The 20,970-nt window shown below is 46.9% G+C and overlaps 1 protein-coding gene across 1 annotated transcript in view; it reads right to left on the reverse strand.

The window, feature by feature from the left end:
• SPOCK1 (SPARC (osteonectin), cwcv and kazal like domains proteoglycan 1) overlaps positions 1-20,970 on the reverse strand; it is a 564,419-nt gene that overhangs the window by 179,582 nt on the left and 363,867 nt on the right. The window contains exon 4 of the mRNA XM_065918592.1: positions 16,198-16,312. Coding sequence (XP_065774664.1) covers positions 16,198-16,312 — 115 coding nt within the window. The remainder of the gene's footprint in view (positions 1-16,197; positions 16,313-20,970) is intronic.

Genomic DNA, 20,970 nt, shown 5'->3' on the forward strand with positions numbered 1-20,970 from the left:
CAGCCCTGCATCTCTCCAGTAATGTTTGAAAAAGCCAAGGTGATTGAAACAGAAGAAAGATCTTTCAGGTGCAGGAAGGAGGGCTGAATAAAGGAGGTTCATCTGCATAAAAGCATCGGGGAATACTCAAAGATTCTAGTGAAGACCAACAGGTCAGATCTATTTGAACTAAGTTTCCACATTACTGTATTTTCAGGGACTATTTAAGAAAAGCTATCAAAGCTGAAGGTATAATTATTCCAAAGGTGATTAGGATCCTGGAGACAGTCTATTTACTAAACATTCATAACAAACATACTGCGCTGCACCATGCTTAGTCATTCAGTCTTGTCCAAATGTTTGTGACCCCATGGACTGTAGCCTGCCAGGCTCCTCTATCCATGGGGATTCTCCAGGCAAGAATACCGGAGTGGGTTGCCATGCCCTCCTCCAGGGGATCTTCCCAACCCAGGGATCGAACCCAGGTCTCCCACATTGCAGACATTCTTTACTGACCAACCTACCAGGGAAACCCAATATACCTACTATGTGCCAGTAACTGGGTAAAGAATTCAAAGATAATACTAGCATTGTGTTAAATGTACTTCCTAAAACACATATTACATATAACAATCCTTTGTAAACATAATGATATTTAATTTTTCCGAATGACTGAATTTATTTGGGATAGGTGTTACCTTAACTGTTTTTATTCTTACTCACATCTTGAGACAGTAAAGAGTCTCTGCCCATGGAATTCTCCAGGAAAGAATACTGGAGTGGGTTGCCATTCCCTTCTCCAGGGATTGAAACCACATCTGCTTGGCAGGCGGATTCTTTACCACTGAGCCACTAGGGAAGCCCAGAGTCTCACAGACTGCTGACTTGCTCAAGAAAATTTCTGACGGCAAGACATTCGCTATTTATTTCAGGACCCACATCACCACCCTCAGGCCATTCTACATTTAAGAGTGTCAGGAGCAGTTTGTGGGCCAATGGCTAAAGGCCAAAAGGAAAGGAAGTTGCCAGATTATAAACCCAGATCTCTGGTGTCCTCCCATTTCTGCACATTACGTGAATCAAGGTTTCCTTATATTTGAAACCAAACAGATATGTCCAGGGATCCTCATCAAACCTAAACTCACAATGCCCTCAAGCGTCTCCTGACCAGATCATGAGGATTAGTGGGCGGATGTGATTATGTAAATTCCACTAAGTGCTCAGAGACTCTGTCTGCAGTCACCTTCCATTAAGACGAACAACAGAGCATGGCCAGTGGCACCAGGGGCTGGGAGGCAGAAAAAGTGGGGTTTTAATTCAGAGTTCAGCTTGCTGAAGAGCTTGGCCACTGAGGCCTGCGTGCAAAACCAGTCCGTGCAGTCTGTGCACATGTGCTCACACACACACACACACACATATACAGAGAGACATTTACAGGCCACAGCTAAAATTCTGCTTTGTTAATGAAAAGTGCTAAGCCAGCAGTGTAATAGCAGCTATTAGGGAAATGTAAGTGAACAGTTAGGCTTCCTTTATTCCCTTAGGATAATGGATAGCAGTGTACTGTTTTAAAAATTCATTTCTCCCTAAAAGGGAGCAGAAGAGAAACTGTCACTATTACCCACAGACCTTTGGCATCCCCATTTGATTTCTTGTTTGCTGATTGTCTTTGTTTGCTGGTCCAAGAAAGCAAGGTCCCTTTCTAGTCCTGAGACCTTAGAGGAAATCTTTTAGCAATGGACACACTAATTGAGAAAAAAATCAAATGTTACACAAGTAAACCTAGGGCTGATAATTTCCACTGCCTCCCTCCCTGAGCATTCCTGATCCTCCCTCTCTGCAGGAGGGAGCAGAAGTACTGAGGGTTTTGCTACCACAGCTTCCAGCTAAGTGTGTGTGAGCTCAGGTGTGCACACAGGCTGAGTGCAGGTACATGCAATTCCGTCACTGGCTCTGTGATGTCATCTTTGAAAATACATTCTTACATTCCTGGGAGGCGATTCATTATTATGGGACATGTGCACAAGGGAAGGAATAGCCACATTTGTTTTCCAGTCGCCAGCAACAAAGCCCATTGTGGGAGGGCTACATATGACCTACTATAGGAAGAATAAGTCAGCAAAATTAAACAGAGGAGGGTAGATGGCATTAGAGACGTTGCCTCTTTAGGTCAGGCCCAGAGCTGAAGCTGAAGTTCCAATACTTTGGCCACCTGATGCAAAGAGCCGACCCATTGGAAAAGACCCTGATGCTGGGAAAGATTGAGGGCAGGAGGAGAAGGGGATAACAAGAGGACAAGACGGTTGGATGGCATCACTGACTTAAGGGACGTGAGTTTGAGCAAACCCCAGGAGACAGTGAAGGACAGGGAAGCCTGACGTGCTACAGTTCATGGGGTTGCAAAGAGTCAGACATGACTAGAGACTGAACAACAGGAGGCAGGCTGGAAGCTGATAGAGACATGGATCCAAGGAGGTTCAGCGGAGCACCAATATCTGCAAACTATCAACACGACACCACTCACCACCAGTACTGCAGAATACAAGCACAGTCACATCCACATTGTAACTTTCACTTGATCTGAAAGCTTTCTCCAAGCCAAGGCTGGAGCCACTGACCAACTCCTCACCTCTGCAGCAGCCCTCACTGGTAGGGGGTTTTCTGGGTGGGGAGGCCAAGGATGAAGCCTGGTTCCCTTGGGCTTGCGCTTTCCCAACACCTTCTCCTTCCAGGTTCCTCTCACCTTTTCCCAAGGACCAGCTCCACAGCCACCCTCCTAGAAGATGTCTCAAACAGCCCCTTCCCTCCCCTCAAGCACATCTGTCCCATGGCCTTTGTCCCCAGTCCATTGCTGATGCCCCACAGCCCTTTATCACTGGCTACTTTGGACTGTGCTCACTGAGGCCCCCAGCTCCTCCCACATACAGAAAAGATGCTCAAGGATGTGTCGGCACAGAGAGCAGTAACCCTGTGTCCAAATGCTACTCCAGAGCAGAACCTGGACCAATGTATAGAGGTTACTAACAGAAAACCTCTGACTCAGTACAAGGAAGACATCTTACACAGTGAGAACTGTCCAAGGACAGAGGTTCCATCTCAGAAGGTTTGGGATGGAGGGTCCCAGTACCACAAGAATTCAAGCAGAGGTCATCTGGAGGAAGGGGATTCTAAAAAAGGCACACTCTGATTTCTGTAAGCATCCTTATATATGATGGATAATGAGGAGGTTGTTTCTATTTCTTTCATATTGTAGTCAAGTACACTGAACATCCTTAAATATATACATGTATCTGTATTTGCTTCCATGAGATAAGGTGTCCAAAATGGAACCAAGGGGCCAATGAGGCCAAAATACCCACTGGAAATGTTGTACCAATTTGCACCCTGCAGGAAGCATTGGTCCGTTATCCCAACCCTCTGTTCTGAAGATAGCTACCAAGATTTGCAGAGTAAAGTGCTTAGATTCACCACCAAAGGTCCACAGGTAATCAGCAGAGCCTTTAAGAGCACCAAGCCAATTTCACCCCATAACATGAAGTTAAAAAAAAAAAAATGGCACATGGAAAAATTGTTGAAGTTAGAGAGCAAGTATATGAGCAGGAAATCAAGTGTCACTCCAATATGTGCCAGTCAGTTTGCAGGTACTCTGTGAGCTCACATGGGGGGCAGACAGCAGCAGCTGTGGACTAAACCCCTTCCCTTGGGGTGGGAAGTTCCTCACTCAGCCTCCTGGCACCACGCTTCTCCCCAGGACAGAGGATGGACCTTCAAGACTGCTACCTGCTGTCTTCCCAAGTTTCTTACTGGCTGAGTGGGCACCTTAGGTTGGAGTAGTTCTCCCCTAGTTTACTCTCAAGGACAGGAAGGGCCAATCTCAAGGGCCAAGGAGCAGAGGCAGACCTCAGACGTAGGAGATTCTGGAGCCTGCAAGCCTCCTGGATGAAGCAAGACAGTGAACTTAGGCCAGTCACCAAGAACCACAATGGAGTTGTCGAAAGCTATGCAGGCTTGGCCTATGATGGCTGGCAGACTGCATCCCCAGTAGGTGCCCTTCTCCTTTTTCTTCCTGAAGGTAGATCCAAAGGCCATTCTGCAGTCCTCAGCAAACACAGACCTCCAGCTCTGAGACCCAAGGGGTAGTTGAGATGGATGATACCTGACCATCAACAAGGCCAAGTCTGTGGCTCCAGAGGATGGTTGACCTTCAGATATATCTAGTCACACAGCACAGAGAGAGGGTGGGCTCTAAGGAAGCCGCCAGCCAGCCAGTCAGGGCAGGGAGCAGAGTCAGGGTATGATGCCTCCCCCAAGAATAGGGCTGCTTCCACACCACAGTGACATACAGGTTACCTCCAGGGTCCCCATGGGGTTTCACAGGCACTTCTTAGTATTTTCTGGGTGTCTAGGAATGTGGTAGGTGCTATGCAGAAGATAAAGGGAAATACGATACACTCCTGCCCTCATGATATGAAGGGCCTTAACCCTCACCAGCAGCATCACTGTGCAAGTTGGCTGACCCATCAGAGCTCCTAAGTAAGTCCATCAGCCTGGCCCTGCACCTCCAGCTCCTTTCGTGACTTAACTGATTCATTCATCCATGAAGTATGTTGCGAATACCTGCAGGGTGTGAAGACCTGGAGTTACACTCCAGAGGGAACTAGGTATTATGAGTCAGTGGGATGAGCATGATCAGGGTGGAGTGGGGGTAAAAGATATACTCTTTTGGTAGGGTACTCACTAACCATGACAACTGACACCAACCCCCACATGACAAACAGTAAGGCCTTGGCAGATGTGAACTCACATGAGCCTAGCAAGAACCATCACCCCACCTGCTGGTTCCTTGAGCATCTGGAGGATCAGATGAGAGGCTAACTTTCATTGAACACCTACTACGTTCCACCATTTTAAAGTCATCCTCTGATGAGAAAATGCAGACTGCGTGTAGGGAAGTGTCTGGAAGTCTAAGAGGCCCTTATACAGAAGATGGGCTTCGAGTAGCCTTGCCCTGGTCCCCCATCTCTGCCACATAAAGGTTGTATAGGATTGAGTAAGTCACAAAGTTTCTGAGCCAGAGTCTCCACTCACTCTCAAACTCCTAGGAAAATGGTAAATACCACTGGTGCGTGCTGCCCCTTCCCTGCCTTCTACCCCTGGCCCAGCCCCAACTGCAGCTGTGAGTGGCTGCTCCCTTCTTGAAATTTTAACTTTAGTTTATAGGATTTTGATCTGCTAGCCTAGACTATATGCATCTGTGTTCCTACTCCCCTAGGCTACAAGCTCCAATGAGGGAAGCGCACGCACACACACACACACACACACACACACACACACACACTCACACCTAGAGTCTTCCAGCTCTTCTCACATAGCACACAATCTGGCTTTAAGAATAAGAATTCAAGAAAATTCAGTCCACATTTTCTTGTCAATAATAAACAAAATTGACCAGATCTTTAACAATGGTCCTTTAAAATTTTCTTCAATTCTTAAACAATTGTAGTTTTATTCTGATGCTTTCTTGAAAGCTTCTGCAATAAACTATAATTAAAAAGTAATTTAAAAACTCAGTCCATCCTAAGCTACAACACTATTTCCCTCTCTTGAGTAAAGCCACATAAAAGTTCTTTTCACACCCGGCCTGAGAGCCGACCCTGTCTGTGGCCTTCAAAGCTCTGTACGCCCTGTCCCTGCCTCCCTCCTCAGGTGCTCATAGTCAGGCCCCCTCTGTCATCGCCGTTCTGCAGCCCAGGCCTCTCTCCTCTTACTTCCTCTAGGACACCAAGGCCCTTCCCCTTCTCTGAGCCAAGGCCTTTGCAAAGGCTGTTCCGCTCTCCAAGACCTCTTATTCCTGCTCTGTACCTTCTCCCCAGCTGGCACCTTACACCTTTCATCCCCTTCAACCAACCTAAAGTGATTCTCTCTTATGGTACCCTGCTGTTAGCCTACTTAATACCTAGCACAATTTATATACTTCCTTTGTACCTGTCTTTTCCAGTAGACTTTAATCTCCACAAGGGTAGACTGTGTCTATTCATCACAGAATTCCAAACAGAGTCTGGCAAGTGAAAAGCACCGTAAATACTTGTTAAAGAAATTGTCACAGACTCCAATTTCATGGAATCGGGATTAATGACCTCTAACCCACCATTACCAGGTCTTCACAGGCAACTCAGTGGTAAAGAACCCGCCTGCCAAGCAGGAGATGTGGGTTCAATCCCTGGGTTGGGAAGATCCCCTGGGGAAGAAAATGGCAACCCACTCCAGTATTCTTGCGTGGGAAATCCCATGGACAGAGGAGCCTGGCAGGCTACAGTCCATGGGGTCGCAAGGAGTCCAACATGACTGACGGGCTGAAGAGCAGCAGCAACACACCATTGCCAGTGTGCAGAAGCCCCTTTCTGAGAGACAGTCCTGCCGACAGGAGGGGCTCAAGCCCGAAATCCCTTCATCACCATCACCTTCACAGATACCTCCCTGGTGCCTGAAAAGAAAAGGACACTAGCTCCAGGCCAGAGGGGAGCCCTGTCACTTGGCCCTCCACTTGGGAATCTTCAGAGCCGTGAGGTTTGAGCCAGAGCCTCCTGCCTCGCCCTCAAGTCAGCTGAGTGGGAAGCAGGGCGCCTAGCACCCAGGTTGCAGCAAGACCACGGACAGACAAGACAGGCTGGAAGAGGGGCCTTTCACGTCTCAGTAAGACAAACACATTCATTTCAATGTGTACCCGTGAAAAATATCACTTAAGAGTGTGCCTTGGAAAGGTACCAAGGTCCTCAAACCAATTAACTTTCATCTCTCCTGTCCCTCTGTGCGTGGAAGGCCTTGCCGACTGCCCATCCCCTCTGTGAGGAACATTAAAGACAGGACATTAGCTTGAGAACATTCTATTTAAAACAAAAGTACATCTAAAGATAGCCTCAGACACCCATCTAAATCACCCCGAGTCCATTTTCTGGCCCCAGAACCCTCATGGTCAGTGCCCCAGATGGGCCCTAGTCTGGTCCCTGATATCCATAAAGAACGTCTTTCATGGTTCACTGGTTGAATTAATCTGATATAAAATGTTTAAACTAGAAACCTGTGAGTTGTGATCTTGATGAGTTTCAGGCCACAGTAGATTTATTAATAACAAAGGCGAAGGAAAGAAGTTTAAAAAACCTAAAACAGAAGTAAGTGACAGTGGGAAAACCAGCCTGACCGATTCTATAAAAGAAGATGCTGTGTCCTGAGGCCCCGCTGACCTTGCTCCCTTGGACACAGGGCACTGCTCTCTCCAGACCCTGGAAAGCGGCCAAGAACGGGCAGGCGACACACACCTGCCATGAGTCTCCGGTGCCTTAGGCGTGTCTGCTGCCTCTTGTTTAAGGGTGGAACGGGCAGGCTGATATGACAACTCACACCTGTGTGCCAGTCAGCACACCCTGAGCCCCGATGGAAATCACACCTCGCCGTGACCTCTCCAAATCAAGCACACCCACCTCAACCTCCTTTTTTCTAATCCATCTCAATTCGATGCACGAAATGTGTTACTCTATGTGACTTCGTGACTAAACCAACACCATGCATTCCTTAATATGTAAGAACACCAAGGAGCACAGCAACTGCAGCCCAGTGATCTGGGGCAGAACTACAGAGCAGGGAGGCACGCTTAATGCTTTCTAACAAAGCTATGACAAACCTAGGCAGCATATTAAAAAGCAGAGACATTACTTTGCTGAAAAGGTCCATATAGTCAAAGCTATGACTTTTCTAGTAGTCATGTGTGGATGTGAGAGTTGGATCATAAAAAAGGCTGAACACCGAAGAACTGATACTTTTGAACTGTGGTGCTGGAGAAGACCCTTGAGAGTCCCCTGGACAGGAAGAAGATCAAACCAGTCAATCCCAAAGGAAATCAACCCTGAATATTCATTGGAAGGACTGACACTGAGGGCTCCAATACTTTGGCCACCTGATGAAAAGAGCCAACTCACTAGAAAAAACTCTGATGCAGGGAAAGACTGAGGACAAGGGAACAACACAGAATGAGATAATTGGATGGCATCACTGACTCAATGGACATGAGTGTGAGCAAACTCCAGGAGATGGTAAAGGACAGGAAAGCCTGGCCTGCCACCGTCCGTGGGGTCGCAAAGAGTCGGACACAACTTATCAATTGCAAAACAACGGCAGAGACAGGGAGGGGATGAGAGAGCCACGCTCCATCAGTCCCTGTCAACAGCCACTCCATCTCCACACACGCTTGGCTCACTAGCTCTCCAGCAGCCTTGCATCTGGGCACGTGTGTCTTCAGAGAATTCCACCATAAAATATTTTCCATCTCCTCCAGATAGAATCAGCATCAGAAAGAGAGAGAAGAGACAAGGCTCCTTTGGTTTGGATCCACTAGAACTGAACTGCCCTCTCTAGCAGTGCAGCCAGGAGGTGGGGATGGCAGGCTGGCAGAGGGTGCTAGAGGGGATTCTCGCAGGGCAGAGGATCCAGTCCCTGAGAGCTACACCCAGAAACTGCCCAGTCAGGCAGGAGACCATGAGACTGACTGAGAGGCCTCACCAAGTAACCCTGCCCTCATCCACCCTGTCTTCAGACATAACGCTGCTTTGGCACCGGCAGTGTGGTTTAAAAAAAAAAAAGAAATGAAAGGAAACCAAGGCAGGGCAAGATATGGGTCTGGGACATTTTCCTGGCAGATGTGATTTTTATGTATTTTTAATGTATTTATGAAACTTGCCTAGTGAATCTGCCTTCCAATGTAAAGGTCTCCCTCTCACTCCTCTCCTGGCTCCAAGAAACTACAGATTCCACATGATGATTCTCATCTCCATTATGAATTATTTTTAGCTCTGCTGCTTTGGTCCTCAAGTGCATCTAATCAATACCTTCTGCTTCAGAGAGGAAAACAAAGGGGGAGAGAAGCTAACTGGCTTGCATGAGTTGTTCAGTCTTGCTTAGTGAAGCCCTCAGAAGCATCTGGGTCCTCAGGGGTGGAGGCATATGGTACTTCTTTCCTTTGAAAAAACAGCTTTGGTTTAAAGTCATTAAATATCTCTGTATTTAAGTGACATGTAGTTTGAATGATTGCTTTTGGAAAAACCACAGAGAGGAAAGACGAATCCAGAATTACTGCTTTTGGCATAGAAAGAAGGAAATGGGGTTAATAGCCAAGCACCCCACCAACTCCTCTACAAGGGGAAAGACTCAGGAGCGAAGTTCCCAGGCGTGTGTGTGGAGGGGATCTAGGATTAGGAACAGATCAACTCCTGGGCCACAGCACTGCAGGCAAAAGTGCACTAGCCAGTTAGAGCTCATACCATGGCTCCACAGCAGAGGGGGCTGTGTCCCTCCATCCTGGTTCCAAATCTGCCCATTACGGCCCTGTGCAACCAAGGGAGTTATTGACGGAAACTCAACAATCCCATCTGTAAAATGGGATCATAATACAGACCTACAGAGCCCTTTGGGAAATCCATAAGGGCGCTTCTGCTCAGGGAGCTGAACACAGGAGTGAGACAGGCTGGGACCTGGGACTCTTGCTGCAGTGCTTGCACCCGGACACATCTCTCCTCCAGCAATGACATACAAAGAAACTGTAGGGACTAAAAATAACCCTGGGCATGTGCAGTTGGGGCAAATTCTGGATGAGAAAGATACCAAGAGACCAAAAAACTCAACTGCCACTTTTGAAGTGCCTGGAGCAAAAACAGGGTGTCGGCAGTGAAAGCAGGGTACTTACTGCACATGCGCCCTGCACACACCACCACCCAAGGGGTGGGCAAACCACCTAAGCCACCCCTCTGGCCTGAGCCCTGGACATGTCCCCTGGACATACCCCTACCTTCACCTCATGTAAGGAACAAGCAAGGGAAACTGTTTTATTTTTGCTCCCTCCTGCTACAGTAGAGGCCCCAGTAAAGCTCTGCCTGAGTTTCTTGTCTGGCCTCTAGTCAATTTCTGATTGGGAAGGCCAAGAACCCTGGTCGGTTAACAGTAGGTGGCCAGCAAGTGGCAGCTCTGGGGCCAACCACTCTCTCTCTGTTTTCTTCAGCACCCACGGCAAGGGATTTGCAAAACAACAGACCACAGTGGTAGGTTTTCTGTTTAGAAAGGTGACTGATTCAGAAGTGGGCCCACACTCAAAACTCCACTGCACGTATCCCACAAATAGCCTAGAAACAGCATCAAGCCCTCATTAGCACCCTACCTAGACAACATGGCAAACAAAGATCCCTCAAGGCTAGCATAGAACACAAGGCAATTCGTAGGCCCCTCGGAGAAAGGGCATGAGTGGCATACATACAAAATTATAGTAAGGAATGTGGGCATGATTACACTTTGGTAACTGGAAACAATGCCTGGAATTGTGAAGCACCAGAACGCCATTCAGATACCAAGGAATCACCTGCCTTCCACGTGGCTGTGTGTCTCCCAAACTGAGACAGACACGTGTGTGTATAATCAACCCGTTCAAAGGCCCTGTAGCAGGAGGCAGTGCTTTGTTGTAAAACAAAACTGAGATGAAATAACCGTCATCCTTTCAAATATCCTCTGAGAGTTTGGTATTTGAGGCACATCCTGTGATGTACTTCTCTCTGACCTCAGATACTTTGATTCTGTTTTTCAAGTTCACATAAAAGACAGAGAGCTCTCAGATTGGTCCACTGCACTGCCAGCCTCAACTGGATCTGAATTCTTCACTGGTGCCGAGAATTCGTTGTTATTCCAGTTAATTAGGAAGTAGAGATAAAGGGCCATTACGTTAGAGGGGCCTGGCCCACTGGGAAGACCAGCTGTTGGCTCCGTATTTAAAAACAGATTAGTTCCCACTGCTCCCAGAAGGCTTCCAAGGGTACACTCAGACATTGAGAGTCCCACCCTGACATCCTTCCCTGTCACTCACGATGCACGTGCAGAATTTGAGAATGCAGCTTGTCTGGAAGATTTAAAACAAATGCTTCAATTTTCCATTCTCCAAATGAAAATCAATGGCAACAGAGAGGCAAAATCAATGTTCAGCGCTCTGTAGGGAGAAGCCCTCCCCATCTCTCGCCCACCCAGAACAATAAATCAGAATGAGCCATCCCACTGGCAGTGAATTCCTGAGAGCAGATCCCTCTGCAGGTAGTATGACTTTCTGTCCATTTCTTCATCAATCATACCCTAAGAGGGTATTCTCTTTAGGAAGAGCTGAGAGTATTTTTAAAACTTAAGTTAGAAAGAGTAACACACAGCTGTACTAAAAACTCTTCTTCCCTAAACTGATTTGCCAATAGGATCTTTGGCACCTAAGATCAGAATTTGACTTAACTGTTTCCCCAAGGTCCACTTTGCATTATCAAACATTAAAGACTGCTCAGGCACCCCAATGACCTACTCCCCAAAACAAACCATGATCTGCTGTCACCAATGGTTAGCTTATATCCACCACAATGCCATATAAACAAAAATCAAACAATTCACATTTTTTGTCCTCTGTCACTCAGCAAAATTATTATGAGATTCATCCATTCTGTAGCATGTATCAATAGCTTATTCTCTTTTTTCATTGTTGAATATTACTCCATTGAAATGAATATACCCCAACTTGTTATCTGTTCACCTGTTTGAACGTTTGGGCTGTTTCCAGCTCTTAGCTATTACAAGTAAAGCTGCTATGAACATTTGTGAGTCAGCCTTTACATGGACATATGCTTTCATTACATATTCTAGAAACAAATCTTTTGTTGGACATATGTTTTGCAAATATTTCCTCCCAGTGTGGCTTGTCCTTTTATTAGTCTAACAGTGTCTTTTGAAGATCAAAGTTTTCACTTTTGATGAAATCCAATTTGGTGATTTTCTCTTTTTTTTCTGGCATTTATAGTTCATGGTTTCTTTGTGCTCTGTTTAAGAAATCTTTATCAATCCCAAGGTTACTACTCTTGCTTCCTTCTAAAAGCTTTATCATCTCGACTCTTATATTTAGGTCTGTGATCCATTTCAAGTTATTTTTAGTATTGTACATTATATAATCACTAAGATTTATATCTGTAAAGTGCTGTGGTATCATAAAATACTTATCTGTAAATATCAATTGAAGAGAACCCAATGCAAATTGCTATATACAGAATAAACACCACTCGATAAGCAAGTTTTGACAAAAACAAATCAATGGACAAAAGTAGAGGAAAGAATGGAAAGCAATGTGCTGGATTATTTTAATTACTATTTTTAGATTCTATGACCATGGCTTGTTTCCTGTTTCTTTTTATTTGTCTATATTTTTCAGTGTTTTCTGTAATGAGCCTCAATTACCGTAATATCAAAAATAAATTAGAATGTTAAGAAAAAGTCACCTAAGGGAAGCTTTCGTGACCCCAGGTTTCCTTCCCCCTGCTCTTAAGTGCATCAATAGCCCTCTTAGAGCACCTAAAAGATGAACATGCTACCAAGAATTAACCCTCTCCCCACCCTACTCAATACAGCTCAACAGCAGGAAGAGATAAAATGCAGAATTTCCAAAGAGAATCTGAGTTTAGCTGAAGTCTCTCAATGAAACCAGCCACAAGCCCAATACCATTCTAACACTGAGGGAGTGTTTGCACTGAAATTGCTTGTCCAGCCACCCTGACAGCAGGTGGTCACAAATGTGTGTGTCAAACCGCGTCTCCACTCAGTCTCCAAGGGCAAAGAAAGCTAGTGAATTTCTCTTGTGGAAGGGCTTACAGTCCTCCCATCTCAACTTGCTTGCAAAGACAACCCAAGTCCGCCGCCTCACAAGCAGCCCCAGGCCGACCAGCCGCCTCTCCATGTGTGCATGGTCCTGACTGTCTGGCGGGCGGGATTTACCCCTTGAGCTGCTGCAGAGGCCAGACTGCCTGACGGGATTGCCTACAGATGTTTCACAGAGAGAAAGATGACTTCCCTGATTGATGAATAAATAAGAGTTGTCAACACGGCCTCCCTGGTCAGAGGGGATCCCTGAAGTATAATGTGGAAGGACAGATGTTTCATCCAGGAAGATGTCCAAGACCCAAGAAGAGGTGTGCACTGGGCTGATAAGGGCTGAGTAATTCAGCCTCCAGAGGGGAGGGGAGGCAGGTACAATTGCAGAGAACACCACCACAGAGCACCCCCTGGACACGGCCACCTCCCCAGTCCTGAGGAGGATGTAGCATGCCCCTCAGTCAGAGCCTCCTCTTTGGGCTGCTTTTCCAGTCAATGAATGATACCTATCATCAGAAATGCAGTTTTTGTCCACCTCCTCGCCTGCCGTGAATCACAAAGCGGGCAGCAGGCTTCCGTGGGCAGGAAATCCAAAGGCCAGAACAAGACAGTGGGCAGGGCGCCTGGAGTGAGCTACTTATTCTCAGGAGCATGCAAATGAGGGGTTTTCTGCCTGGCCTTCCAGAATGAATCAGACAATAGTAATATCTATTACCGCAACTGTTGTAGTCACCGTAAGACTAGTTGTCATTATGTGACACTAAACTATGTACCGCTGTCTTTCTGAGCTCTCACCAAAAAATACACACAAAACGTTTTATACAAGGATTAGTAAAACTTACCACCCATAGACCCTCTCTGCAAGAATTACTAAAGGATGTATCCCAGCAAACGGCAAAGAGGAAGGGGATAAATACTTTCTTTAAACCCAAGCTAGAGTGGAGAAAGCCCAGATTCAGAAAGGTCAAGTAACTTGCCCAGGTCACACAGCTAGAAAGTAGCCAGCCTGGGAATGAAGCCTAGAATGGTCTTATTCCCAAATCTTAGCCACTGTAACTCTGTAGCCACCAAGAGATGCCAGAGATGAGGAGAACACTTTCAACACAAGCAAAAAAGTGGTGGTGTTTCCAAACAGAAACATGGCATGCCCAGAAAAGTGCCATTTGCACCTAGATGTGCCTGAATACCAGTGAGGTTGCTGCCTCTGTCTCAAGCAGATTTGAGCTCATAACAAAAAGTCTCTTGTCTGGGACTTACAGACAGGGCTATATTCCAGGAGGAAACAGGGAATGGACTGTCCATGTTACACACACACACACATAAAACCAGAAGGTTGAACAACACAACCCTATTGCAAGGAGTAGTTGGTATTTGCAGCAAAAGAGACCACACTGTTTGTCCTTCAGAGAATGAAGAAGTCGTGTGTGGCAGGAGAATCTAGGAGAGCTTTCTTAGGGTACATATGCCTTAGAAGGACTTTTGAAGAACAGCAGCAAAAAAAACTGTTTTTCACATCCCACTCTGCAGTGATCTAGATTTTCCTTGAGAGTAGAAATAGGGTCTCTTATTTACCTCTGCAGCCTCAAGGCCTAACACAGGCCTGGCACATAGTAGGTACCTAATACCTTTTTGCTAAATGACAAGGAATGAGTGGATAGACAAAACAGATCAAATTATGTGTCCAATGCATCGTACTGACGAAAAACATAAGCTTTGGAGCTCGACAGTTTCCGACACAGCTGCGGCTTACTAACTATACAAGCAAATGACCAACTCCTCTCTCTGCCTCAGTTCTCTCATTTTTAGAACGAAGACAAAAATAAGCACCAACTTGACAAAATCGTTGGAGGAATTCAAGGATATAGGTTCTGAGCACAATGCCTGGCATTTGCTAGATAGGGTTCAGGGGTGAGATCTGGCTTTAATTCCAGTGAGAACACGGGGGAAAAGCAAAGCATATTATAATACCTTGAGTCCCAGTCTTCTGGAGACAAAACTTGACTATTGTTAGGTGATTACAGAGACCAGGTTTAAGGCTGCAGGTGCTGGGTTTGCAGGGCCAGAGGGGTTGAGGGCTCTGCTCTGTGCTATCAGGCCACCCCAAGTGCTGCTTCACTGCTGGACTGCCTGCCGGAGCATGGGAGCTCCCCACACATGTTCAAAAGCATGGCCCCAAAGGAGCAGCCACAGGGGCAAGCATTGCTCAGGCTTCAAGAACTAAAGAGATGGGATGGGACTCATTCTGCATGGTCCTAGGGTCAAATTGGAACTAACCAAAGGGCAAAAGTTATAACAAGGCAGATTTATCAGAAAAGCTACTCTTCTTTGCCTAAGTTTACGGTGCAGTGCAGGTAACTGGCTGAGAAAGTAGCCAAATCCAAGTGATAACATCTAAGCCTGTGGAACTCCAATGCCTCTTGCTGCACCTCTCCACTGTAGGGTCAGCACAGGGACAACGGCGGGAATGGCACTGAAATCACCCTTCTCCCACCCCCATCCCATCCAACCCCATTCTTGAAGAAAGCCTGTTGGGTGTGTGCATGTGTGTGTGTGTCTGTGTGTTTTCTTACTTCAAGCATTTCTGAAGGACTGAAGGCAGAAGTAGCCTGAATTCAAAGGCTCATTTGTAAAAACCTAGTCTCCAGTATTTTGGTCATCTGATGCAAACAGACAATTCATTGGAAAAGTCCCTGGTGCTGGGAAAGATTGAGCACAGAAGGAGAAGAGAGCGCCAGAGGATGAGATGACTGGACGGCATCACCGATGCAATGAACATGAACTTGGGTAAACTCCGGGAGATGGTGAGGGAGAGGGAGGCCTGGTGTGCTGCAATGAATGGTGTTGCAGAGAGTCAGACATGACTGGGCAATTAAACAACCACCACGAAGCTCAGGAGATGCTCAGAATGGGCGGGGCTACAGGACAGAGGCTTTCACACCCCTGAAGATGAAGGGAGAGACTTCCCCCTGAGCTGGGGAAGGGGGCATCAGGGGCTTCGCCCTGAGGAAACAGGAAGACACGTTCTCAGGGGGAATACTGGTGTGGCTGTCTTGAGGAGCAGGACCCCAAACCAGGACTCTCAGCCTGGCAAAGATTCCCACATCCCATGGAGCACTGAAGCACATAAACCCCCAACTCTGACTTCAAGGGACCTTCAAGGATTATCATGGGGTGGATGTCTATGACAACCAGAAGACTAAAGAGAAACTTCCTGGATCCTGAGGTCATCCAAGGAGGAGGAACAGCCCCCCACAATGACCAGGAAGGGGTTTTCTGTTCATCTGCTTGGATGAGGGCTCAGAGTCAGATAAAGTTGATTCAAAGGAAATTAAAAGGTTAACTTTCTTTGCAAATGTGTTTGAGAACTGAGATGCATACCACAGCAAGACTGCATGTACTGTGTACCACATAAGACACAGATCAAACACCTGTCTCCCGCCTCCCCCTTGTCCCCCTGCCAGAGGTCAGGTACCCCAGATCTGGTGGCTGGAGAACACTTTGGAGCCCTTGGCTTACCTGGGGAGCAGGTGCTTGCGGCTGACACACAGGGCGGTCTGGTAGTCCTGGGTCACACACACCTTGTGAGGGCTGCATTTCACCTTCAGGCAGGGATCTTTGGACGGGTCCAGGGCTGAGGCAAAAAAAAGCAAGAAGAGAAGAGTTAGAACCTCCAGGTAAATTTAATTTATACTTATACTCAAACAAACAAGTGGGAAACAAACAGACCATGTGTTTGCACTCTTCACTGTTTACTCAGGCTGGAGGGAATTAGAATAAAAACCCAAACCAGGGGGAATTCTGTGTCTATGCCACGTGTTTTTCTTCAACATCAGGATAGTGATTCTTTTGTGCTTTGGGAGTTTCAGTATCTTCATCTTGGCCAGGAATTACTTTAGAACCCTGTGTATTCCAAGGACCAAAAGCTACATAGCACTCTTTGGTTCTTTGTCTGTCACTGCTTTATATGACTTTGCACCCAATTTTACTTATTTCCTATAATACACAATGTCCCAGAGGATGGAGAGTTTTGGCTTCAGTTCCATCAACATGCACTGTGAGCATCCATCAGCCTATTGTGAAGAATCTTGGGATTTACAAGACAGTTATGAGCCATACAAACTTGTGATATAATTGGGTGGGGGAAAAAAGCTGACACATAAATATTTATTGTGCAGGGGAGAATTAAAAAAGGGCCATGACAGGCATATAAAATGATAACAGAGCTTGAAAGAATAAGAGAGATCAATTTCTGGGGCAAGGATTAATGAAGCATTAATATGTGAGTTGGATCTTGAGGGATGGGCAGGATGGTAAAAAGCAAAATGAGAAAAGGCAAGCTAGGCAGAGCAGTCAGGCATACTCCAGGGTGGGGAGGCATGTCTGGGGAACCCTCAGATATTCCATCTGAATAGAAAGTGTGGGCTTTGGGGGTGGGAATAACAAGGGTGGAACTGATTCAGCCGAGTCACTGGAGAAGGGTCTTCAGAGCCAGCACATCATATACGGCAGCACTTTCTAGAACAGGCAGAGTAGCCGGCCCCTGGCCAGGCAGCACCCCACAGGCTGAGATGCACATGCTCCTCAGAGCAGAGAGGCCACAGGGAGCTCTCTGCAAAACAAAAGCAATAGTGCCATCTCCCAGCTCCGGGGCCAAAAGCTTATCAGGTGGTCAGTCTGTCCTGCCTGCCCTCCACAGCCAGGCGAGGTCACGCTCCCACGTCCTCCCCCAACACACGTTCCTTTAAACAAATCTGCATCCCGAGTAGGGAAAGCAAAACGACTCTAAGAAATATTAATACCATGCCCTCTCAACCCTGGGGCCCCTCAGCGGTCATGAACACTCTGCCCTTTGAGGAAGTAAGGATTCCTGTCAGGCCACCTAGCCCTAGAATCTCAATCGTTTTCTTCCGAAGGCCCCAGGGAACATCACAAGGGACCTGAACACACTACGTCTGAAGGTATTTCTTCCTGGGGCTTGAACTGCTCAAGGAGGCTCCCTCCACTGCAACAGCTTCAGCTTCTGCAAACAGAAACCAGGGTGCATTTCCAGGCCAGTCAGGTGAGCAAAAAGACTCAGGCTTTGTTTCCAGGGGAGTCACCTGGTGGAGCCTACTCCCTGGTGGGTGTGCCCGGCTGCCTGGCATTTAGCAGCAGGAAATGGACTGCAGGAGAGAGAGATGCTTCAGGGACAGGGCGCTCACTCTGAGCTCTTAAGCTAAAGGCATCCCCTCTGGAAAGTGAATGGCAGGGGTCTGTGTCTGGCCTCAGAGCCTTCCCAGGTTGGGCCTTCCAGAAACTTGCAGCAGGAACCTCCTGGCTCCAGGCAGAATTCTCTGGCTTCCTGGGATGTCCTCATGAGGAGCCAGGAGGTTGGTGCATTTCAGGACAGCAGCCTTCTCCTTGTACACTGCCCTCCAACCCCCCACCTAGGGCTCCAGTGAAGCCAGCTGTGACTCGTTCTCCAAGACACACACAGCACAGAGCTAACAGTTCATGACATCTGGATGACCACTGAGAATGACCATGCCAGTTCTTTACTGCCCTTCTCACACTCTCAGTCACCACAGGATGAAGACAGACACTTAGGGGCCTGAAGAAATATGCGGATCAGACCCCTGAAGAAACATGGGGACCAGGCCTCTGGCAGCCTCAGCCACAGGAACCAAGTGAAGTATTTCCCTGACAGGTGCCAAGCGTCGTAGACCCTGTGAGATTGCCACTGGAGTGGATCTCAGAGATGAAAAACACCAGGCCGGCCAAGGGCAATGGATGTCAAAATATGCAGGACTATGTGACAAGTCTTATCGCCCAACTTAAGCTTCTTTTAGCTTTAGCAGTCAATTTCACAGACATGTGCCATCCAAACTGAGGTCCAGATGACCACAGTGAATAGTGAGATCTCAAGGAAAGTGAGTCCGCTGAGTGGAGCAGGAAGGACAGCCTCTAGACACAGTGATCCAAGTGAACGCTGCCTCCACTCCTTCCTAACCTCTACCTCAGTTTTCTCTTCTGTGAAATGGGATAACTGGTCCCTACTATTGCTGTAGGTTGTCATTAGGGTGAAATAAGTCCATCTTTGCTGCCAACAAACTTGGGAACATGTTAAGTGCCTCCTAGGTGTCTGTTATTTTGTGTGTCTGGATTTCATTCCCAGAATGAATAATAAGCCTTCATAATAACCAGAACGATAGCTCACACGTACCCAGTGCTTTTGACATGCAGGCAGTGAACTAAGCCCTTAATTGGATTACTGTACTTAATTCTCACACAAACACCCACAGCGGTGTCTGCTGCTCCTGTGTCCATTGTACAAAGCAGACGAGAAGGACGTTCAGTATACAACACCTGGTCGGCTGACTCCAGAACCCAAACTCCTCAACACGATACACCAGTGGCATGAAAAGCACCCGGAGCCTCCTAAAAAAGGTTGATGTGGGGCTTCCCTGGTGGCTCATTGGTAAAGAATCTGCTTGCCAATGCAGGAGACACAGGTTCGATCCCTGATCCAGGAAGATCCCATATCCCAGGGAGCAAATAAGCCTGTGTGCCAAAACTACTGAGCCTGCACGCCTACAGCCCCTGCTCTGCGACAAGAGAAGCCACTGCAGTGAGAAGCCCACACAACAACGGAAGAGAGCCCCTGCTCTCCGCAACTAGAGAAAAACCCTCATGGCAATGAAGCCCCAGCATATAAAATAATAAATATAAAAACTGTATGATGAAAAAAGGCTGATGTGGGGCCCTATCTCACACCAACTATTGAGCCCAGGTGCACCTGTTCTTGAGAGGCCTCCAGGGCAGGCTGAGTCTTCAGGAATAAAAGCAAGGGGTATCCAGGGGGGCTGGTGCCGTCAAGGCTGGGTCACATGGCCTCGATATCCCCCCAAGAATAGGAGGATGCCCACCATGGGCAATTGTGCCCTCTGCCTACCCCCTCTGAAGGCAGCAACCCCTCAAAGGAGTCATGTGGTCAGTGGCCGTCAATTTTCTTTCTACAACCTTGCCATCTGTTACTCTACCATTAAGCTAATACTAAGATTGAGGGCAGGAGGAGAGGGGGATGACAGGGGATGAGATGGTTGGATGGCATCACCGACTCAATGGACATGAGTTTGGGTGGACTCCGGGAGTTGGTGATGGACAGGGAGGCCTGGCATGCTGCGGTTCATCGGGTCTCGAAGAGTTGGGCATGACTGAGTGACTGAACTGAACTGATAGATCACCCTACTCTAATTATTTTGTTTTCTTTTTTGTAATTTTTTTACGATAGCTCTTTATTTCTTTTGGCCACATAGTGCAGCATAGTACACATAGTCCCTAGTTCCCAGACCAGGGACTGAAGCTACACCCCCTGCTTTGGAAGCATGGAGTCTTAACCTGTGGATTATCAGGGAAATTCCTGCTCCTCCAATTCTTGAAGCTAACATTTCTTTTAAAAAAAAAAAAAAAAGAAGAAAATTTTAAAAAAACCTCCAACCAGAAATACTAATAAATAAAAATCATCAGCTATTTAACTCTATACGCATACTTACTTAACAATTTGCATATAGAAATCAAGACCGCTAAAAATTAATTACCAGGTTGTGAATACTTCAAACATGTATGGGAATTATTTAGAGTAAATGAACTTCACAGAACAACAGAACAGTAACAAATCAAGCTGTCGGCGTTTATTTAATCACCAGGACGCATCTTGTTTTTGCAAAACAGCAGACTTGGGATTGAAAGGGGGTAAAGATGGTGATGGAGTGTGCCACTTCCATGTAAATGCTGCCTCTCTGATATGCTCTTTCCAGCACCCCTGAGGCTGTGGTGACTGACAGGCACCCACACCTGTACTGGGCAGGGCAGTGCGGCTCCACTTTCTAGAAGAAATAATAGGAGACCAGAATAATAAGTGGTATTTGAGAGGCCCTTTAATAAGGTGGAGGGAAACCATGCAGGGGAGAAGGCAGTGACAGAGGGCTGAGAGTGAGTGATAACCCTGACCAGGGGCAGAAGCCTCCTTGTCAAGGCGCTAATGGTTTCTACAGACTGTGCTCCAAGTTTCTCTCTCCCCTAGCGCATGCCTGGTGATAAGACTCAGCAATCCCCACAAGATGCCAAAGCCCTGCTCCCTCCATTTCTATCAAATACCTGCAGGACTCATGTGGATTCAAGCAAGAGAGTATGCCCAACAGGTACCCACAGAAGGTTAATTGCATCTTTCCTGCCCATTCACAAAAACCAATCAAGTGTCAACTGGCATAGGATACATGTCCAGTTAATTTTTTCAATAATTTTTACAAA

The sequence above is a fragment of the Muntiacus reevesi genome, chromosome 1 (genome assembly GCF_963930625.1).
Source record: "Muntiacus reevesi chromosome 1, mMunRee1.1, whole genome shotgun sequence".
Lineage (NCBI taxonomy): Eukaryota > Metazoa > Chordata > Mammalia > Artiodactyla > Cervidae > Muntiacus > Muntiacus reevesi.